Source organism: Apteryx mantelli, chromosome 1 (genome assembly GCF_036417845.1).
Source record: "Apteryx mantelli isolate bAptMan1 chromosome 1, bAptMan1.hap1, whole genome shotgun sequence".
Lineage (NCBI taxonomy): Eukaryota > Metazoa > Chordata > Aves > Apterygiformes > Apterygidae > Apteryx > Apteryx mantelli.
In genome coordinates, this window is record NC_089978.1 from 102,680,358 (window position 1) to 102,700,890 (window position 20,533).

At 36.8% G+C, this 20,533-nt stretch overlaps 1 protein-coding gene across 2 annotated transcripts in view; it reads left to right on the forward strand.

Annotated features, from left to right (window-relative positions):
- HLCS (holocarboxylase synthetase) overlaps positions 1-20,533 on the forward strand; it is a 131,289-nt gene that overhangs the window by 106,199 nt on the left and 4,557 nt on the right. For both annotated transcript variants that reach the window (XM_067298702.1, XM_067298706.1), the window contains exons 7-10: positions 11,828-11,895; positions 12,900-13,060; positions 16,476-16,590; positions 19,986-20,199. In XM_067298702.1, the coding sequence (XP_067154803.1) occupies positions 11,828-11,895; positions 12,900-13,060; positions 16,476-16,590; positions 19,986-20,199 (558 nt within the window). The remainder of the gene's footprint in view (positions 1-11,827; positions 11,896-12,899; positions 13,061-16,475; positions 16,591-19,985; positions 20,200-20,533) is intronic.

The window sequence follows — 20,533 nt, forward strand, 5'->3', positions numbered from 1 at the left end:
AAAGGGGGAAAAGTACTTCATTAAAACCACCTTGTTACATTGTTTTGGCAAGACCAAAAGCCAAATTAGTGAATGATATTCATTTACATAACTCACAGATCCATACAGGACTGGATATACTGACCACAGTTTTATTAGCAAGGTATTTAACACAGTTTGTTCTCCATAGCTCAGCTTAGCACTCAGAGAAGGTGAAAAGCAGTTCCCTAAAATCACTTCCTTTATCTAGACCAATATACCAGTTATTTAATTGCTCATCGCTTTTTCTTAAAATGCAGGAATTTAAGGTGCTACAGCCAATGCTCCTGTTTTAACTGTGCCGCAAAGACACATTTAATTGACTTGCTTGTTTCCATTTCTGCTGTACGTGTTGTTAGAACTATGCTGTCTCTCGGTGGTTGTCCTTATCTTAGTCATGCTTTAATTTCATCTTCTTTGTGCAAAGTAGGTGGCTTCTAAAGGCTTACTGAAAATGATGGTTATTGATCTCAGCATCATAGATCTTATTTTCATTATCAAAAGTACATGTTCAAGAAGATTCTTTCTGTTTTTCTAATTTCACTTAAACAAAGTTCATACGTATTGCTGTTGCATGTGACCTTAACGGTGACGCTGCTTCACTTACTAGGCCAGACTGCTAAGATTTCACATCTCTCTAGGCCTCGGTACAACTCAGTCATTTCATTAATAATGTGGATGACAGAATTGAGGGTGTGCTTATTCAGACTAAAGTCAGCAGGGAGGAGCTGTCAGGTTATAGGAATGTCGGATTCACATTCTAAACAATGGCCTAAAATAAATGGAATGCAATTCCTTATGAGTAACTGTGACACAGAGTAGTAATCAGATGCAAAAACATTAAATGAAAATTGGGTGGTTGGATATCAGTTTTCAAGAGGGGTTCTGGATGTATAAATCAGGAATTAAATATGGGTCCAAAAGTCTTATTGTTGTAACAAAAGATGAGGACTGAGACCAAAATTCATACAAAACTGCTTAAAAAGAGTGTTACATGTAAAATGTATGGAGTAATCCTTCCAGTTATGCTCAATACTGGGAAAGCTGAACTGGAGTTACTGATCCAGTTTTCAGCAGCAGGATTCAGAGGTGTAGATTTACTGGCAACCGTACAAAGCAGAGGAAGCAGAATAATTCAGGTTCTAGGAGACATGACTCCTTAGGTGAGGAGAAGGGGGTATAAAAGAACTATGTTGCTGTCATCAAGAGAAGACAAGACTGAGGTAATAAAACGTTTACTCAGGTAAAAGGTCCCTTACAGAAAGGAAAGGAACAAGCATTTCTACATTTTTACCAGCTATAGGACAATGCTTTAATGGAAAAATACATGTGTGGTAATTTTTTCTTTAAAAATTGCTAAAGAAATGTAATTTGCCTAAGAAAACTGTAGCTTCTCCAATATTGTAAGTTTTTAAGAAAGGTCTAGACAGTGTTCCACCAGGCATAAAAGAGGAAGGGAAGAAGACTTAGCGCTTGCCGTTCCTTCCAAGCCTCTTCTCTGTGACTGTGGTGTAGAACTGTGTCTTAGACTTACTCTGTAGCTGTCAGCATTGACTTGTTACTATGGTAGGGTTTCAGCTTGCTTTCTTCCATGCAGCTGTGACTTATTTTGTCATGATTACCAATCTGGGTACTAGGAGATACCCTCCTGTTGGTGTGGTGGATTTTTACATTGCACAAATATGCTAAACACTGATTTTTTTTCTTCCACATTTGCATTCATTTCTAACTGTAGAGCATGTTTGCAGAGTACCACTATGTCCTTTCTGATGCTTCCCATTTAAGCCATTCTTCCCAGTCCATTTTGTCCTTCTCCAGAGCCAGGGAATTGTTTTTTACAGATGATCCTGCCCTTAGAAAAAACCTTATTGTTTCATTTAAAATGAAATACCACCATGTCTGTCTCACAATTTCTGCTTACTTAGTGCTAAGTACAGCAAACCCTCATAGTATCGTATAACTAAACCTCCAAGTCTTCCACCTTCTTTTTGATCCTTGCTTCTCTTGCCCAGGATCTGAATGGTTCTGCTGTTTCACTTACTCGCCTGGAACACCTCTGCTAAGGCTTCGCGTCTGACTAAGCTTCAGTACAACTCAATCCAAGTATCAGTGTCTACTGAACTCCTGTTTGCAGAAACATACTGGCAAAGCTAAATGAGAAAATTTGTTTTCTGGGCCTGCATTTTGCTTTCAAGTTACACCTTGATATCTGAAGAATGCACACAAAAAATTAGGTGCTGCAGGGAGCCCACAGGTCTGTCAGGAGGTTCAGTAATGATTTATGACCTGTTTCAACTGTTCCTGGATGACAGCCTGCGTATCGATTACATATCTGACAAACAAATGCAAGTAATGGTATGTGATCAAACACACCCACTTGAGAGCCAGTAACAGACACCAGGGCTGCTGCTGAGATCCCAGCTGTTGAGATACTGCAACAGAATAACACTGCAGTAGAGATGGGGGGAGAGGGAAAAATTTCAGAGGGTGAGCCATCCTGCGGTTTTCTTTGGTTTTCATTCAAGAAAGTTGAAATACTGCTTATAGAGACACTCAGTTTGAATTGGACGCGTTATATTTGTCCATATTCACAAGTAATACCTGAGTGTACTAAGGTAACGCAAGAATGAAAGGCATTTTTTCTTGTTAGTATATTTGACAACATTTGGTATGCTTGGACTTTGTCATCTGCTCTGTGCAAAGATCAGTGATCGTTGCCCAGAAAAGGGGTAAAATGCCAAGATCCAAGCAGTGATTCACTTGGGGACCTACTTGGTTTCTTGCCCCTTAGCAATTGCTGCCTGCATAGCAGGCGTGAACCAGATACATGACTGAGGAATGATTGTGCCACCCTCCACTCTGGGAACTAACTGCTCTGTGATTCAATTCAGGGTTCTCTCCACCCATTCATCCACCTCGCACGACCATCAGTGTTTGTGTCTATGTGATTGCCTTAATTTGGGCTTTCCTTTGAACTTACAGAATTAGGATGTGCTTTGCTTGCCTTTGAAAAAGTCAAAATAACAGGGCTGCAAGGGGACCTTGGGATTTTTTGCTACCAGTTCTGACAAAGAGAATCGACTGTTTCAGGATTTAAATATCAGCTACATTTTGTGTTGAGTCTGTGGTTTAGTCTACACGATGATGACTGTTTCTGGAGTCTACAGAGGATGCTGTGGCCAGTGTAAAGTAACTTCCTTATTTTGAAATTCGTTCTTAATCACCCATGAAATTAACTATTGGAGTCTGCCTTCAAGTTTGCACAGTCTAATAGTAGGGGTTTTAAAAATATTTAACAACATATTTGGAAACAGAACTTTTCTGTTCTTTATTTATATGTTTCTGGATGTTGGCTCTTGCATGAGAAAAGTGCTGTATGCTTTAATACTGAATTTAGAAATCTTGTGGTTTCTATTGGCACTATGAGGGAGCAGCTAGTATGAGACTCTGGTACTCGATGAGAGCATTTTTGTGTTTTAATAATTAGACGCATGAATACAGTGCCAACTGAGTTCAGCTATTGTATTTATTGCCCCTTTTTTATCCACCATAAAAAAGCAATATTTTTTCTGGATTACTATCTCTAACATGATCTGCAATTTGAAATCAGACAAGAGCTGAAGTATTGTTAGATCTTTCTTCACACAGGCGACAAGAAAGTGAAGAAAAATTCTGTTCAGGGATGTTGAAGTGTAATATTTTGGATTTATAACCACCCAGCTAAATGTTTGATTTCGAGTCAGCAATAAATGGCATGTGCATGTAGGACTTCTATGCCTCATGAAAGTGCTAGTGAAGATGCCCCATCTTGTTACTCCTGTTGGTAGGCGAGAGTCCTAATCCAGAATGCATCTCCTGTGATGCCTTGCATGGCTTTACAGAGGGGAATCACAAGTCTGATGGCAAATGGAACTTGTCAACAGAACCTTAGTCGTCAGGGGAAAATCGACACATGTGAAACCCTAATTGTGCTACTGTGGATATTTCAGAGTTGAAATGATTCAAAACTTAAGCATTTCCATCTATTTGAAGAAACTGATATGTTGGACTAGGTTGAAAATACCCAAAAAAGTGTTATTTTAAATTTTTGTAATGAAAAATGAGTGTTTCAAGCAAATTAATTCCTCCATCTCTTACAGAATACTGGCTTTTCTAAATCTGTAATTTCTGTGAAAAATTGTGTATCTGGAAAGCATTTGACTAGGTCTAATTATGCTTTTTAAAAAATAATAGTTTAACATTATTAGCTAAAGCAAAAAATTTCAAATGACAGCTAAAGTTTTAGACCTAAATGGCCATTTTTCGAAGAATTTCACAGAAATGTGTCTCTCATTGGAATGCTTTTTCTTTAAACAAAATTGTATTATTTTTCCTCTCTATTACATTAAATTTCTGCTTTTGCATTAATCTTTTACATTATACTTAAGACATTTCTAGATGCTATACATCTAGGGTTTTTAATAGAGTAGGAACAAAACTTACATTATTCCTGTCAGTGGGAGTTCTCTTATTAAATTATGACAGCTTATTGACATCTTCAGAAGAAATACATTACTTTTAATTTGTTTTGCACAATGAAAAACTGTTGGTAATATTTTTTTCAAAGATTTTATATTCCATGGTACTTAATACCATTTTCAAAGATTTTTATTCCATGGTACTTAATGGGAAAAAAGACACAAATAATATAGTTCTGCTTTACCTGACAGTTTATGAAGCTGTAGTTGTTTTATAATGGTTATAACACCTGGACAAAATTATGAAGATTTGACTTAATGCCAAATAATGTGTCAAATTACCATCCACATGACTATGCATGTAACATACATTGTGTAGGGTAGCACATATCATAGAAAATAAGAATATGAGCAGGCATTCTGAACTTACAAGAAGTTCTCTGTGTATTTTTAAATTACGTTAATTTTAGACTGGCTGATAGTCTTCCATACTGTTGTCAAAAGTATGTGATTTATTTTTCATGTATAATGTTCATCTAAATCATAGCTTTACTCTTCAGCAAAATTAGAAACGTACAAGTAGCAAAATGTGGAAAAAACTTATAAATTGATACTTGATGAGGGGCATATGAAAATTTAAAACACAGGCTCGGGTGCTTTTGGCTAATGAGAAGAGAGGTAACTGAGAAATTTGTTTGAAATTTAAAAAAAAGAAAATTATTTTTCATTTAGCATTGGATTAGGAAGACTAGAAATGTACTACATCCATAGGTTTTTAGCAGCAACCACGTTATCAGCATAAACCTACCAGGGCCTAAATTTGGAGCACAATATAGTTGCAGACATAAAAAAGGCAAATCATAGAGAAAAAGTTAAATGCTGTCAGAATATTTTCTTTAGTGTAAAGTAGTTCTGTGATTTTAAGTATAATTGTTTTTGATGCAACTTTGAGTAATAAAGGGGTAAAGGAAAAATTGTGACCGGAAGGCAAATAAGTGTTATAATTAATTTTGTAGGTCTTCTACAGTTAGCAGACAATGGATTTCTGATGAAGTGTTTTATTTTTTTCCAGTTTTTTTTTTCCCCCAGTTTTTTCCAGAATAACTTCACCCACTTCTATGGTGGAACATGGCAACTATTTAACACCACACGTGATTTAAGACAGGAAACGAAGGATTGTCTAAGTAAATTGCAGAGAAAATTTCGTAAGGAAATGTAATTACCCAGGCTAGAATTTGGCCAGAATACAAAGTTGAAATCTCTGTGTATGCAAAAAGTTCTCTGTTTATTTTTTTATCTGAAAGGTGACTTTAAATAAAGATTGTATGAATTCAGAACTGATTGCTGTGGATTACTTTCGAGAGCCTAACACTTGAGATTCATCATACTATAGTAAATTAGTGAAGCCAGTGCTAATTTGAAACAAATTTGCCACCTACTGAAATGCTGTCTTTTCTTGGTGTACGGTGTGGGGTTAAGGTTTCCCTCTCTGACAGTGGCCAAGCTTGTACATTCTTATCTAATACAGTGTGATAAAATTACAGTTAAAAGTGACATAGCTACAGGCTGCATTGATCTGTATTTTTTAAATTTCTTTATAGCATCTGTAGCTTGCTTTACTTTGGACAAGAGTAGTTCAACCTGTTTTTGATCAATATGTTTATAGCTTTTTATTCCACTCTGAGGATTCTGTTCTTAACATGTTATGATAAATATGTTTCACTGCATTCCAGTAGCTATTCTGTTTCCTAAATCTTGGCATTGGAGTTCATTTTTAATGAAATCTGTTTCATTTCCATTCCTTCTATGTTAACTTTTCAATGTGCTTCAGGTAGCTTTTTCAAGTAAAGAAAGGTCATGAATTGAAGATTACTTTTTAAAGGAAAAAAAAATTAAATTGTTCAGAATGGTAGGGTTTTTTTTCATTTCAAATTAAAAACTGAAGCAACTCGAAGTCCTAAACTCGCCTCACATCTCTCTTGGAAACTCCATCCTTTACTGTAACTTTGTGGTCTTAATGATATTCACAGAGCAGCTGATTTACTGAATAAAGAAGTTCTTTAAGTTTTGAGTTTTGGAACATTACCAGTGTGTCTGAACCCAGGTTTCAAATTTTACTGGCATTTTGTTGGCAAACCAATTTTTTGGAGTCCTTTCTTATTTGGGTATGTTTCCTGACACCTTTGGCTGTATGGTACTGTGTTTTAAAATTCTCTTTTTCTTTTTTTAAGAGGAAAAGCCTATAAACATATACAAAGAATTAATTATAAAATAGCTGGTATAAAAATAGAGAGACAAGAAAATTACCAGCTGAAAAATACAGTGAGCAGAAAAAATGAGCATTTAATGGTAGAGTTAAACACTGTCTGTTCTGCAGCCCTGATTCTCAAAGTAATTCCACAAGCAAAACGTGTACTATTCTGAGGCCATAATATGGTAATTTAAATCCAGCATAAATACATGCATTGTAAGAAAGAAGTGGTTTGGTCTTCCCTTCTGTGCAGTGGCTCCTTGTTCCTGTTGCTTCCCTTTTGCCAACAGCAGTGTTCATTTATGGTAAGTCAGATTAGAGAATTGATCCAGCTGAAAACTAGCTCACATGACTTCACCCTTACTTACAGTCTTGCTGTATGTTGCAATTTAATTAAAAAAAAAAAAAGTTTATGAAATCAGGACCTAAAGCTGAAACTATATGCTTGTTAATGCCATATTCTCCAAGATTAGCCAAACCAGGCAACTAGCCAATTGCTATAGCTATAAATTGCTAACCTTTATCATTCATAGTATAATACCATGCTGAAAATGTCACGACTAATATAGTACAATCTTCTTTTTCTAGTTTTTACTGAAGTAAGGTACAAGAAACTGGCAGTCCAAGGTTCCAGTGTGTTTCATAGTTGTGCACAAGTCTGCAACATTGTAATCACTTGTGCTTTTTTTCAGTGATGTAGGACATTAATATATCCAAAGAGTTTAAAGAGAACTTGATACTAAATGATCCTTTCAGCAGTAGTGTTGCTATAGGGAAAGCCACTATAAAGTGAAAAAAGCTATGAATTTTTGCAATAGAACAGAGGAGTGTATTCATGTAATAGTGTTTTCTGGCACATATATTGCCTGCTGGATATAGGCAAAATTATAACAGTGCAGAGCAGTAAGATTCATATCACTTAAATAAGCCTCAGTAGGATTAACAGTTTAGGTGTTCTTCTACCTGTCTCAACTGTGGGAGTCAATCTTTTGGGAGCCTTCAGTTTACTTAGGAAGTCAGTGATTAGGGCACGGAAAAAGGAAGAGGGATAAAATTAAGTATTAATTGAGGCTAGCAAGAGAGTATGAAAATGACTTTAATCTAGAGTTCTACTCGGGACAGGGGATTCCAGTAAATAGCCCGGTTTCCAGGCTAAATTGCTAATTTAGGAATTAATTGCTAATGGCTAATAGCTGCCAATTTCAACCAACTTAAAGGACAGCTAGAAACATCAACAATACCAAGTTTCTGTACATTTCTTAGAACCGTAGTGTCACTCAGGTTGGAAGGGATACCTGGAGGTTTCTAGTTCAACCTCTTGCTTAAAGCAGGGTCAACAGCGAATTCAGACCAGGTTGCTCAGGGCTTTGTCCAGTCAGGTCTTGAAAATCTCCAAGGCCAGAGATACTCCAGAGCCTCTCTGGGCATCCTATTTCAATGCTTAATTATCCTCATAGTTTTATGTCACTTGCAAACTTGATTAAAGTGCATGCTATCTCCTCCTACAGGTCACTGGTAAAGATATTAAACAGGATAGGTGTTGGGATAAAACTCTGAGAAGCTCGGATTGTAACAAGCCTCCAGGCAGAAGCTTCTCAGTCTTCTGTTCCATAGAAGACTGCCATATGTTTGAGCTACTCGTTCAGCTATCCATGTTCTCTTGGAAACAGGTTTACAGGTAGAAAAGAGAGATCTGAATCAGTGCTCCCACTAAGAAAAAGCTGCCATGTGGACTTAGGAGTTACCTGCTCTGTTTGGCCAGCTGGCCAATCTTCACGTGCCTCCTGGCCCTTCTGCACACACTGCTTGAAGTCAGCCACAGCATCGTGTAGCTTGAGGGTTATGAAAAGGAAAGGGAGGACTGTGGGGGCTTAAGGAAACATATTAGTAGGTACACTGCTCATTTCCAAACTGGGTGTAATGAATTATAGCTATGGATATAAAGTAGTAAAGCAAGAATTCAGGCCTCCTTCTTGTCCAGAATAGTATAAGAAACAGATCAAGGGGCATGTTCCTTTCCATTTGATTAAAAATACATAGTTTTGTTTTTATGTTGTTTTTATAATATTGTCTGTAAATAGTAATTGTAAGCAATGTATTTGAGGGTGAGATTTTCAGACAAGAAACTTGGAGCAAAGGGAGAAATCTGTTCATAACTTACCCTCTTGTGCCCAGGTATTTTAACAACTGGAATGTTATGCTGCCTCTTGTAATACCTCTGCAATACTGTAACACAGCAGGATGCATTAATGAGAGTTTCAACCTTAAACCCACAACATCAATGAAATTTATAGTTGTCAGGCCGTTAACATTATTCAAACATAGTTTTTGTGGTTTCAATTCCCATTTTATGTTCATGTAGGAAGAAAAGTCATTGTGTTGACTAGCTATGAAGACAGATTCCTCCTTGGACTTGAAATTTCTATAAACCAATTAAGTATTGTTTATTACTCTTGACAGCATTCATAGTGGGCATTACAGGGTTTTTTTTGTATTTGTATAAAAAACACTGCTAGAATCTCTCTCTTAATATTTCAACTGCTTTAATATTCTTGAGCACTAGAAGTGCCTTTCTCATGTTTTGGAAAATACCACAAAAATGTTCAAAGCAGAGAAGAAAAAAATATATAAAAATCCAAATATCTTTTTCTAGAATTGTAAGTGCTGTCTAATATTCCACCTGATGAGAAAATTTTTCATGTTTTCCTACTCTTGTATCTCAGTGCGGTCTTCTGACTTAACTTGTAGAGCAAGATGGTTGAAGAGCATAGAAAAGCACAGAGAATTTGTTGAAGGCAAAGATTTAAGAAAAAAATATGGTGAACATAGTGATTAAGTCACTCTGTAGTAAACTAAAATAGTTAAATCTGCAACTGATTAAGCTGAAAGAAAAGAAGGGAAGTCAATATGTAAAAAAGTGCACATAAAGTGCTCTTTCTGGTAAGGAAAATACAATTTGTTTCTTCTAGAAACAAACAAGCACACAAAATTTACAATGTTTAGAAGTTGTTTTTTTTTATTATCTTAGGCTTTGTGGTAATTCCAGAGGAATCTTAGGAAGTAGTAAAAATAATCTCTCTCTTGCTCTATCAGCCTGGGTATTAGCAACTTCCCCGTGTTGTGTCCATCTTAAAGAATTTCTCCGTGGCTCTTAAAAGTGCAAACTCTGTGTTCAATATGTTGTTCGCTGCTGCCAAGCCTCCAATAGCTACAGTCATGTGCTCTGTTAATCATATCTCTTTGGTCTGGAAGCCTGTCTTTTGGTTTCATAATTCCTTTTTTTCCCGCTCTCGTTATTTTCCTCCCATCATTGCAGCACATGACTTTTTTTTTTTGCCTATTTAACAACAAATATGAATGGAGGAGCAACAGATATCCGCATATGTTGACAAAGCCTGTAATCTCTTTGTAACCATGCTTCCAAACTTAAATTAGATTTCCATGTTGTGATACCATGAACTTGGTGCCATAACTGAAGACTTGCTGTTCCCAGAAGACAGTATTGAAGCCACATGGGCATAAAGAACTACTTAGGATTTTCTGCTGGGTCCCAGCATAAGTTGAGGTGTACTTTTAATGTTAAAGGTTGATGGTAAATAGATGATCCTAGTTTCAATGAGTAATTCATAGTGTCCAAAGGAAAGAATTATTGAGCTATATTTCATGTGAAATGGAAGGGGACTGGCAAAGAGATCTTCTGGCTCTTGCTCTTTGAAAACGTCTCTTGCTGATTCTGTAATAATGTGGGAAAACATCTGTTGGGCTTTTCCTAGGATTGGGTTGTTAAGTTTTCTATCAGCTGTGGTTCACATATTTGTAATCAGTGAAGGCATTTCTGACCCCATCTTTGTTTGGGCCCTGAAATAAGCAACCGTTTTGACCATTAACGGAGCGAGTCTGCCATTTGAAAGGTATTCTGAGACTTTGGGGATCCTACTTGTGTCTCGCTCCTGATGTAGCCCCAACAGTTGAGAGAGGCTGTCTTTTCACACTGTGAAGTAGGGGAGAGGAACAGTCCCTTCACTTTTTGCCCGCCTAAACATTTGTGTGCAGGCAGCGGTAGAAGGACACTTCTCCTCGCAGCTGATCCCTTCTGCTCAGTGACACTTGCCTGGCTTCAGAACCTGGCACACCTTCCGCCTGCATCTGAAACTTGGAGGCAATAGATCTGAGTGATACGCTGCTGATTCGGATAGCACTTATCTCCAAGGCAAGACCACTTTTATATGAATGAGCAACACTGTATTTGTGCCCCTGTTAGAAGTGGGGGTTTAGCCTGTAAATCACTTCCCGGGTTTACCTTGCTGGCGACATCTTGAATATCTGTTTTATCTATTGTTAAATAACTCTTCACAAAAATGCAAAATGAAGAAGGATCATGGTACAGTTCAGATCTGTGTAAAAGTGGCTTGAACCAAGTTCTCACAGTAGTGTGTATTTTTTTTTTTTTAGTCTAGCATTGACTCATTTGGTGGTGTTAAAGTACACTTTCTACTTATCCCCAGAGGAAAGTTAGTATTCTTTTGAGTGAAACTATTTTAAAAGCAGAACACAAACCTAAAATAAGTCAGTGTTCTCTAGAGCTCTCAGAAGGTGTAGATTTATTTACTGTAGTTAAATCATAATTAGTTCTCAGGGGATAGTGTATCTTTTAAACTGCTTTATTGCCACCATATTGGTTTTCCAAATAATCAGAAACTGCTGCTGTTATATTCTGTAGTATGAACAAAAATTTGCTCTAAGTAGAAACAAATGTCTAGAATTGCTAGTTGTCACTTACTGAAGATAGTGACATACAAAAAATAAGCACTTCAAGAAAATGTGAAGAAATACAAAACTTACGTTTTCAGAAGGCACCTTAAATGAACTACAGTTAGAACATTTTTCCAGCATAATAGATATAGCAATGTTTTACTTGATAATTTTTCAGTTAATTTTTTTCTAATATTCAAATGCTTTTTGATCAAGAATAAACATTAACTGATAATGGATAAATGGTAATATAATGTTATGTAAAATATTACCTTATATTTAAACATAGATTTTCATGAATATAGCTCAATGTTCCAGCTGATAAGCTCTTTTTTTTTTAATTTGGCAGGTTAATGTTCAAGTTGCCTGAGGAGATGGGTTTAATAGCAATTGCTGTTCGACAAACACAAGGGAAAGGTCAGTATATTTCCTTCTAGTGCTAATAAATCCATCTTAAACATATGAAATAGGACATTTTAGCATCGCATAGCTGTGTTAAAGATACATTATGAGTATTTTCAATATAATCTATTGGATAGCAGTGGCCTCTTCTCCCACTTAAACTGTGGATTCAAACTTGAAACCTAAGTTATTAGAGACCAAAGTAAGCATTTTTAGGATGTTAGGTGGCTTTTGCAGAAATGATTTAGCAGGCTTCTAGTTTCTGCCAGAAAGTCTCTCCAGTCATGGAAGCTGCCATCACTACATTTAGTGTAATACAAATCAGACCTCCAAATCAAAACTCCTTGTTGACTTAACTGGAACAAGACTGGGTCTTGACTTGCTCTGAGCTGGAGGTCGCTTGCATCTATAGGACTGTCTTGAACTGTCCTGTGGGCTTTCACAATCTTTTGCAGATAAGTACAAGCAGTTTGTGCCTGATTTCCAGGAAGATGCTAGCTCAGATTTAAAAGCCATGCTAATTTTATTAGAATAACACAGTGCGCAACCTACTGGCTCTTCTGAGCACAGCTCTACGTGAAAATGCTTGCCTGGCTTTTGGTTCAGATCTAGCTTATGTCCTGTTGAGTCACAATGTGGACAGATTTGTAGATACACACAAAGTAGCTTCACAAAGATACTTAAAAACACTTTAAAACACTTAAAAACAAAGCAAATTTTTTGAAACATGTATGTTACAGAATACCAGGAAAATCCTGGAAGCAAGTCATTCATGATGTTTTAAGAAAATGAGTAGCAGGGTGCACATTAAAAACCTGCCTTTTTTTTAAAGGAAAAGCTTTGCACTTTAACCATTTTTCTTTCAAAATTAGTTTGGAAACTTTACAGGACTTACTGTAGATTCTCAGATGGATACCATTGAATCTAACGCTTTTGTTATTGTCTACATTAACAAAGTGAAAATATTTATACATATTTTCTTTCTTGTGTTGAAGTTAACTTTTTTCCCCCCTCCACAGGTCGTGGTGGAAATGTTTGGCTCAGTCCCGTGGGCTGTGCGCTATCCACTTTACATATCACCATTCCTCTCTATTCCAACCTGGGCCAGAGAATCCCTTTCATTCAACATCTAGTGTCCTTGGCAGTGGTAGAATCAGTTAGATCAATACCAGGATATGAGGTATCTTGTTTTAATTTATGTCAAAATTCCTGTTTCCATTTCCATTAAATGTAGATTTTAACTCGATATGTTGAATGACCGAATGCATAATGTAGTTCTTCAGCACTAATACAGTGGTAAACAATAGTGGTAAATTTAATCTTCATACTTAGTTGTTTATGTATATTAAGAGATCTAGTGTACATACGGTGAATACTGTATCCTATCGAGCTGGTTAAGAATACTACACTCATTTCACTCATAATCTGATGAAATTTAAGACTCCATCTTCAGCAGTAAAGACAGTTTAATTTTGGTTTGTGTAACAATTGAGTTAATTTGTTTTGATTTTTGAAAGAGCTGAGGAAAAGGGAGGAGGGAAAATGAATAAAACTGACAAATCCTTTTCTGTTCTTTTTTTTTTTGGTAGTGCTGTTTCAGTGGTCACTTTATTCCTTTTAAAGAATTTTTCCAACCCTTGTTTAAGGTTGAAAACTGATTTCTAAAGCAAGAAGTTAGGAGTATTGCTCTCAAGAGGGAATCAGGTGTCCTGTCATCAGTATTAAAATGAAGAACCAGTCTTCTTCTTCACCTCATATATCTCCTTTTTAATGTTACCATTTCCTAATATTTGCTAACTATAAAACTTTGGTATTTTACAGAAGTAGTTAACTAAAGCATATGTTTCCTATATTACACAAAATCAATGACTTATACACATTTACACATGAACTTTATTATAGTGGCACCCAGTAGCTTTGCTGTAGTTTAGGGTCTGTCAGCCTTTCTATTAAAACCTTCTAACTTCAGTTCTTCATGACTTGACTATAAAAACAGAATGCTTCAGGCTAAAATTTGCAATATAAAATATTTGGCTAGGAGTGAATAATTTAACTATTTAAAATAGAAGGGACAGAGGACTTAGTTGTATAAAATATGAGAGTCTAACTGAGGGAAGGAGTTAATTTATGAATTGAGGTGTTTTTGCTTCTGTGTGCCTACCCTGGTGTACTGTGGCTTTTTTTATTTTATTCCATTCAAGAGGAAAAATGTGACTGACATACTAAATATTAATATAAAAATAGTATGTATCAGTAATACATGTCCTGGGGTCTACCAAACTTATTTTGATACTTGCTATCTTTCCAGTAGTTTGTTATGACCAAGACAAAGCTATTGAATCTGTTTTACAATAGAGAAACACACATTAAAAATTCTTCTAGCAATCGTCTCAGAGGATATTTGAAAGGACCGAATTCTGCTGTTAGTGATCACAAAGGTAAATGAAACCGATATATGGTTATTGATAATTTTCCCATCACCCTAGGCTTGGAAAGAAGAAGGTCTTCTGGGTCATTGTTGAGAAGTCTTTTTTTCTTTTCTTTTTTTCTGCGATAAGAAAGGAAATCAAATCCTAGAGAAGGGTTAAAACAATGTTCAGGTCTGGACTCAAATTTATGTTAAAGCAAGGAAACTCAAAGATTTATCTGAAACTCAATGCCTAAATTTCCCCTTTACACCTGGGTAATGCAGAGCTTTTCTTTATCTCAGATGAGCATACATGGCATACAAACTGCAGTAGCTGGAAACTATGGGCTGTTACAGCTGAGGTTTCATTCTTAGCTCCGAATTTCCATACCTCCATGGGCGTAGGTCAGAACCTGAATATTACTTTAACATACTTTAATGTGGTTTATTATGCTCAAAGTCCATTTCAGGATTTCCATACAAAAGCATCAGATGCATGTGTCTTCGTTTATCAGCCAGTCGTCATTTGTAAGTCTTCTGTCATTAATGTTCAAATTCTAAATAGGCTGTAGCTGAGGCCCTTGAGCACTGCTCTGGATTCTCAACGAGAAAATCGGATGGTTCAATAGTAAGCTTTGTTTGCAGATGTTAGTGCTATGAATGCAAGCAGGCCTTATATCCAGAGGACTTTTTGCTTTCCCATTCTGAGAACAAGAAAAATCTCTCTCTAGTAAGCAAAAGTAAGAACATGCTCCGTTCTCATTGTATTTTGTAACCTTCTCATAATTTCTTTGACACACTGAGAGTTGTGCAATACCTTATCTTGTCACTCTGTTTTGTGGCAAACAACTCAGGTCACTGCTGCGAAGGTTATGGCATGAAAATACCTGATTGACTTGGTTCTTCTCCATGCTTGCTAGTCACTTCATTTGCAGTTCTAAGTGTCTGGTGTCTTAGAGGTGTATGTTTTTCCTTAAATACGATCTACTGAAGATATAGCGATTAATCTGCAGAAAGAATAGTGACCTCTCCTTTGGGTGCCTCCAGAGGATCTCTTAACACTGAGAATGCTGTTTAACTGCGAGATAGTTTGTATGTCTCAAGAGTCCTCTGTAAATGCTTTTGCAGTGTGAAGAGTCAAGTTGTTTTCCGTAATGAATATGAATTGGTGATACGCGCTTGGAGTTCTTTGATAGCAAAATCGGTTAGGGTTTCCTGTCACTGTGTGTATAATGGACTCCTCTCTGGCCTTTAAATCTGTCAGGAAAGTAGCCATGGACCCAGGTGCAGTTTTCACACGTCCTGTAAAGGGATTTCATAATCTACAATAGGGGGAAATGCAACTCTTGTAGTCCTGGAGCACCTCCCATAATTTGCCTCTTGGGATACAGTCATATGCAGTTTTTCAAACTCCAGGAAGCACATTTGCTTTCTTTTTGTGTTTAAGTAGCTGGTGCAAAGTTCAGTTCAGTTCTGTGGTTTCAACAAAAACCTCTCTATTGCCCTGGAATGGTGTCATACAGCACAGTTTATGTTTCCAGCTCCACGGTGTTGCTTGAGCATAGCTGCCGAAAGCGTGAGTATTTTTAGGACGTTTGTGGAGTATTTACATAGTTGTGAACTGGAATTTCTCCTGTCTGCTGAATTTCCTTTCTGAAATTCAAGATGTCATTGTCTCCGTGTCTGGTTCCTGCAAAGGTGCTCACATACAGCGTTGCTGTTATTGTGAACTTACTCTGATTGTTTATCAGATCCATAATTGCTGCCACAGTTTTCATTTTTCTTGAATATATCTTTTCAAATCCTTAGTAGGCACTCATGAATGAATTAAATGAATTCTACAAAACCTTACAGTTTTGAGATGGAAGTCTCTAATAAGTATCTCGGTCCCTCTTTTGGTTGCTCTAAGCTATTATTATCTACAATAATTGGTTTTTTACTAGATACTCACTTTTCTCTGACAGCTGCCAGCTCCATAGTAAACCATGTAACCATGTAACCGTGATTTGGTCAGTAATGCTTGGGGAACACTTACATAGGTTCTTATTATGAAGAGCTGGCAGTATCACATTTGGTGTGGCAAAGAGGTACAGAAAATATAGAATATAAAGTGATGAATAAGCCATGTTCTTATAGGCAATATCAGAGAGCAGAGTGTTTCTAAATGTATGTGTTCTTGGTTTTTTAGGATATAGAACTGCGAGTAAAATGGCCAAATGATATTTACTACAGCGATCTTATGAAGCTTGGCGGAGTTCTGGTAAACTCTACACTTACTGAAACAACATTTCATATACTTATTGGTAAATGTCTACTTTCAAGCTTTTTTATACTGCTTTTTCTAAAGATATTTGTCATTAATGTCTTTATGAGTTCAAATGATAAGGACAAGAACAAATAATGACAAAGGCCTGAGGAAATAAAGCACAATATTAAATCAAAAGAAAGCACAAACAGTAAATGTCTTAATTCCTCATAATAATTCCATATGCTTGACAAGGAGAACCTAAATGCAAGCATCTGGGTTGGTGTAGTAGGCTTCAAAGAAAAAGAAAAGCACTACATACATGTTACTGATGTTTTCATTTCTCCTTTGGTCCTTTTTTAATTTGTTCATAGCTTATTTCTGGTGCTATCTTTCCAAAAATTGGAATATTGCTAGCGAAGCAGCAGTGAAATAATGATTTGATTACTTAGTCACTCTCTCTCTAGTTCTCGGAAAAAGTAAAATTTGCAAGGTCGTTGAGAAGGCTGAGGGAGCAAGGAAAGATGATCTGTTTGTTCATTTATTTGGATTTTTTTGAAGATGAAGAGTCTACCCAGAAGGCTAATTCCAAAAAGATAGCAAGGCCAGTCTCAAAAAGACTGTGCATGTATTTTCCAGCTGGTCCCAGTGCTAAAACAGGGAAAGATGTTCGAGTGCACAAATAAGTATTGACATGTTTCTATCATTGTTCTGCCTTTTTCAAGTCTGATAAACAGCCTGCTATTTGGTAAGGAATATTTTTCCCTTAACCAGCAGCAGGCACAGATCTGCCACACGTGCTCAGAAACCTGCCACAGGAAGCTCTAGGGCCTGGTCCCCCCAAATAATTATCTGTGTTATGTCTAAAAAAAATAAATGAAAGTTCCTTACCAAGTCTAGAAGGTTAAACAAGAAGCTGATAGTACTTGTTTTGCACTTGAACATAGCACGGTATATAAGTAGATTATCTTGTAAAGAGAGTGTGGACAAGATACGGTTTCTGTCAAGATGGTGTAAATTTTAAGGCTCAAACAAGCAAAACAGCTGAAGTAGTCATCACCTTCTTCTATGAAACATTCTCAGCCATTAAATTTTCTGTTTAATTGTTATATCCCTATTTTTAAAATAATCTACAAGTGCAGCATGGAAGTTGCACAGAGACACTTAGAGTCCCTCTGTGCCCTTTTAGGCATTTACTGCTTCCATATGCTTTTTCCAGAGCCTGTTGTAACCTGAGTTTATCACAGGGTAACACAAGAAAAGCAAAAATGGCTCAAAAAATAGTTCACCTGATCAAATATCTATCTGCATATTGTATCTTGGCTTTGGACCTAGAGTTGTATAGCACAAACACCAAAATATTCAAATTCAAGTGGATACTTACTCTTTGTATTCTCTCTAATGTCCATAGGAGTCATCTTGGTGAGGTTAGGTCTGAGGTATATACAAAGACATACATTTATTTTCATCAACGTACTTGCTGTTGGTAGCTTCTAAGATTGAAAGTTTTTTGTCACATATTACTCCAAGGATCTTTTCCATCCTTTCAGTGATGGTGTTGAGCGTAGTAGTGGGTGATTCATAACATCTAACAGCTCTTGTGTTAGTTATAGCAATGAGATCAAACTTCCACAACTGGAAAAATGAGTCAGATGCACCATCCACTTTCTACAGTCATGCAGATTCCTCTCCTAGACCTCGCAGGTGCTGGGCAGTCAGAAAGGCATCTGCCTTTTCACCTTATCGTGTGTTGCAGGCTTTGCAGATGATGCAGTTTCTGTAGTGACAGGGTTATCAAGACTGTCTGCTCATGCCTTGTCTTCTTTTAAAAGACACATACTTTCAAACTTTTAAAAAGATTTTTTTTTTTAAGATCTTAATTATTGGGGGACTTCCAGAGGAAGAGTTCATTAATGCAGATTCGGAAAGGACCTAAGTAGCCGAACGTAAGTGGAATGTAAGGGACAGAGCCTACATACTCGACCTACAAAAGCTCTGCCCACCTCCTCAGGTAGCTAGAGACATGTCTGTTCAATGTAGTGGAGAACAGTGCACAGATGCTCAAGCTAATGAAAATTGTGCTAGCCCTAGAACTGGAAGATGTAGAGCCACATCAACGGTGCTAAATGTGCATTTTTCACTCTTCTCCAGTAGGCAATGCAACAAGGCCCTAAGGGTCTTGAGCACTTAATATTTTTCTAATTAACTCTCGGCGGTTTTGCCATGATGCTACAGCCCGCAGGTGGGCTCAAAGGCCACCTAACACACCCTGACAGCACAAAGCGCAGCATAATGATCGCCGTCATTCTTTCTTCACTTGCTCTGTATTGGAGTGTGAACAGTGGAGTTGTGATCTGTTAGCATGGCACTTTCTTTCTTCCAGTTAATTTCCTTTGTCTCTTTCTGATAATGCGCTTCCCCTGATTTCAGTGGAACTGATATATTGGCATTGATATCACTGTGGCTTTCTCTGTAGGCTTTATCTGATGAGTTAAAAATGAAAAACTCCTTTTCACTGAAGAGAACCTTCTCATAATTAATATGAATTAATTCTCTGTATGAATAGTCTCATTAATACCAAATTTACAAAACAGTCCATGTGGATCTTCCTGCAGAGGAAGGTGTGGTATGTCTGAACCTGATTGACAGAGCTGGTGTTTTATCCAAAATGTCTGAGGTCAAACAGATAATACAGTATATTTCTTTATATCCCTCAAAGCCTGTTTCAGCAGACTGCAAAAAAGGCCCCAAGAGCCATATTTAAATAAGAAAGGCGTTTCGCCAACATTATTCTAGCTGGAGAAATCTCAGTGAGAGACTTGAGGCTTCTAAAGGATATGCTGTGGTAAAATAGATTAAGCAAACTGGAGCCTTACTCTGCAAACTTAAATCTTCTAGGCTTTTCACAGCAAGACAAACAAGGCTTGTGAGCTGGGTAAAAAGGGTTAATTTTCAGAAAATGAAATCAGCTAGCTGTAGTAAACAGAAAGGTCTCTTAATTAGATTTTAGACTGAAAGATAAAACTCCATCTCAGAATATGGTCAGTGATTTGCTCTCAAATAGCTAATTACCTATCAGCAAATGAAAAGTTTTCCCACTTCGATGTTGCCAACCAACATGTAACCAACATGCAAGTTACCAGTTATCTTCTTCCAAAACTTCACTGGTAGGATGGTGTTTTGTTGAAAGGACTGCACTGGTTTTGCTTCTACAATTCTGAGGAAGCATTTTAAGGACAAGAAACACACAAAATCTGGACTGTGATTTGTAATTATGCTTTTAGGAAGGTTCAGACATGTAAGAGAGCGAAGAAAAATATTTACTGGAAATATCCTTAGTGATCATTGCATCAACTAGTTGAAAAAAGTACTAACTTTTTAATGGTAAAAAATATTCACATTTACAGAAGAATGAACATTTTCTATCCTGTTCTTTTGATTTGTCTTCCTCAGGCTTTGGATTTAATGTGAATAACAGCAACCCCACCATATGCATCAATGATCTCATCACAAAATACAATAAGGAAGAGGGGACACAACTGAAGGCTTTAACTGCAGACTGTCTTATTGCAAGAACTGTAACTGTACTAGAGAGGCTAATAGATATTTTTCAGGAGAAAGGGCCCAATGGAGTTCTTCACCGTTACTACAAGTACTGGGTACACAGGTAAGTGTAATTTTCTGTTCTTTTCTAACTTTCTTTTAAGAAAGTTGGAAATAACTCATAGATATTTTGTCTTTCATTGTGAATATTCTGTGAGATTGCCTTCAGAAGCAGTGACTTAATTAAAATATATTCCTAAGTAGGATGTAATTTTGTAGGGGTGAATAAAAATAGCACATAGTAAAATTAACGTGCCAGCATAGGTTAAAGAATGTTTCTAGGTATTTCACATGTATCAGCTTGAAACAAAGGGAATTGAGAGTGATTTGTGTAGCTAATGATGGAGTTGCTGTATTCATGTCTTTACAAAAAAGTAGACAATTTGGATTAACCGTTA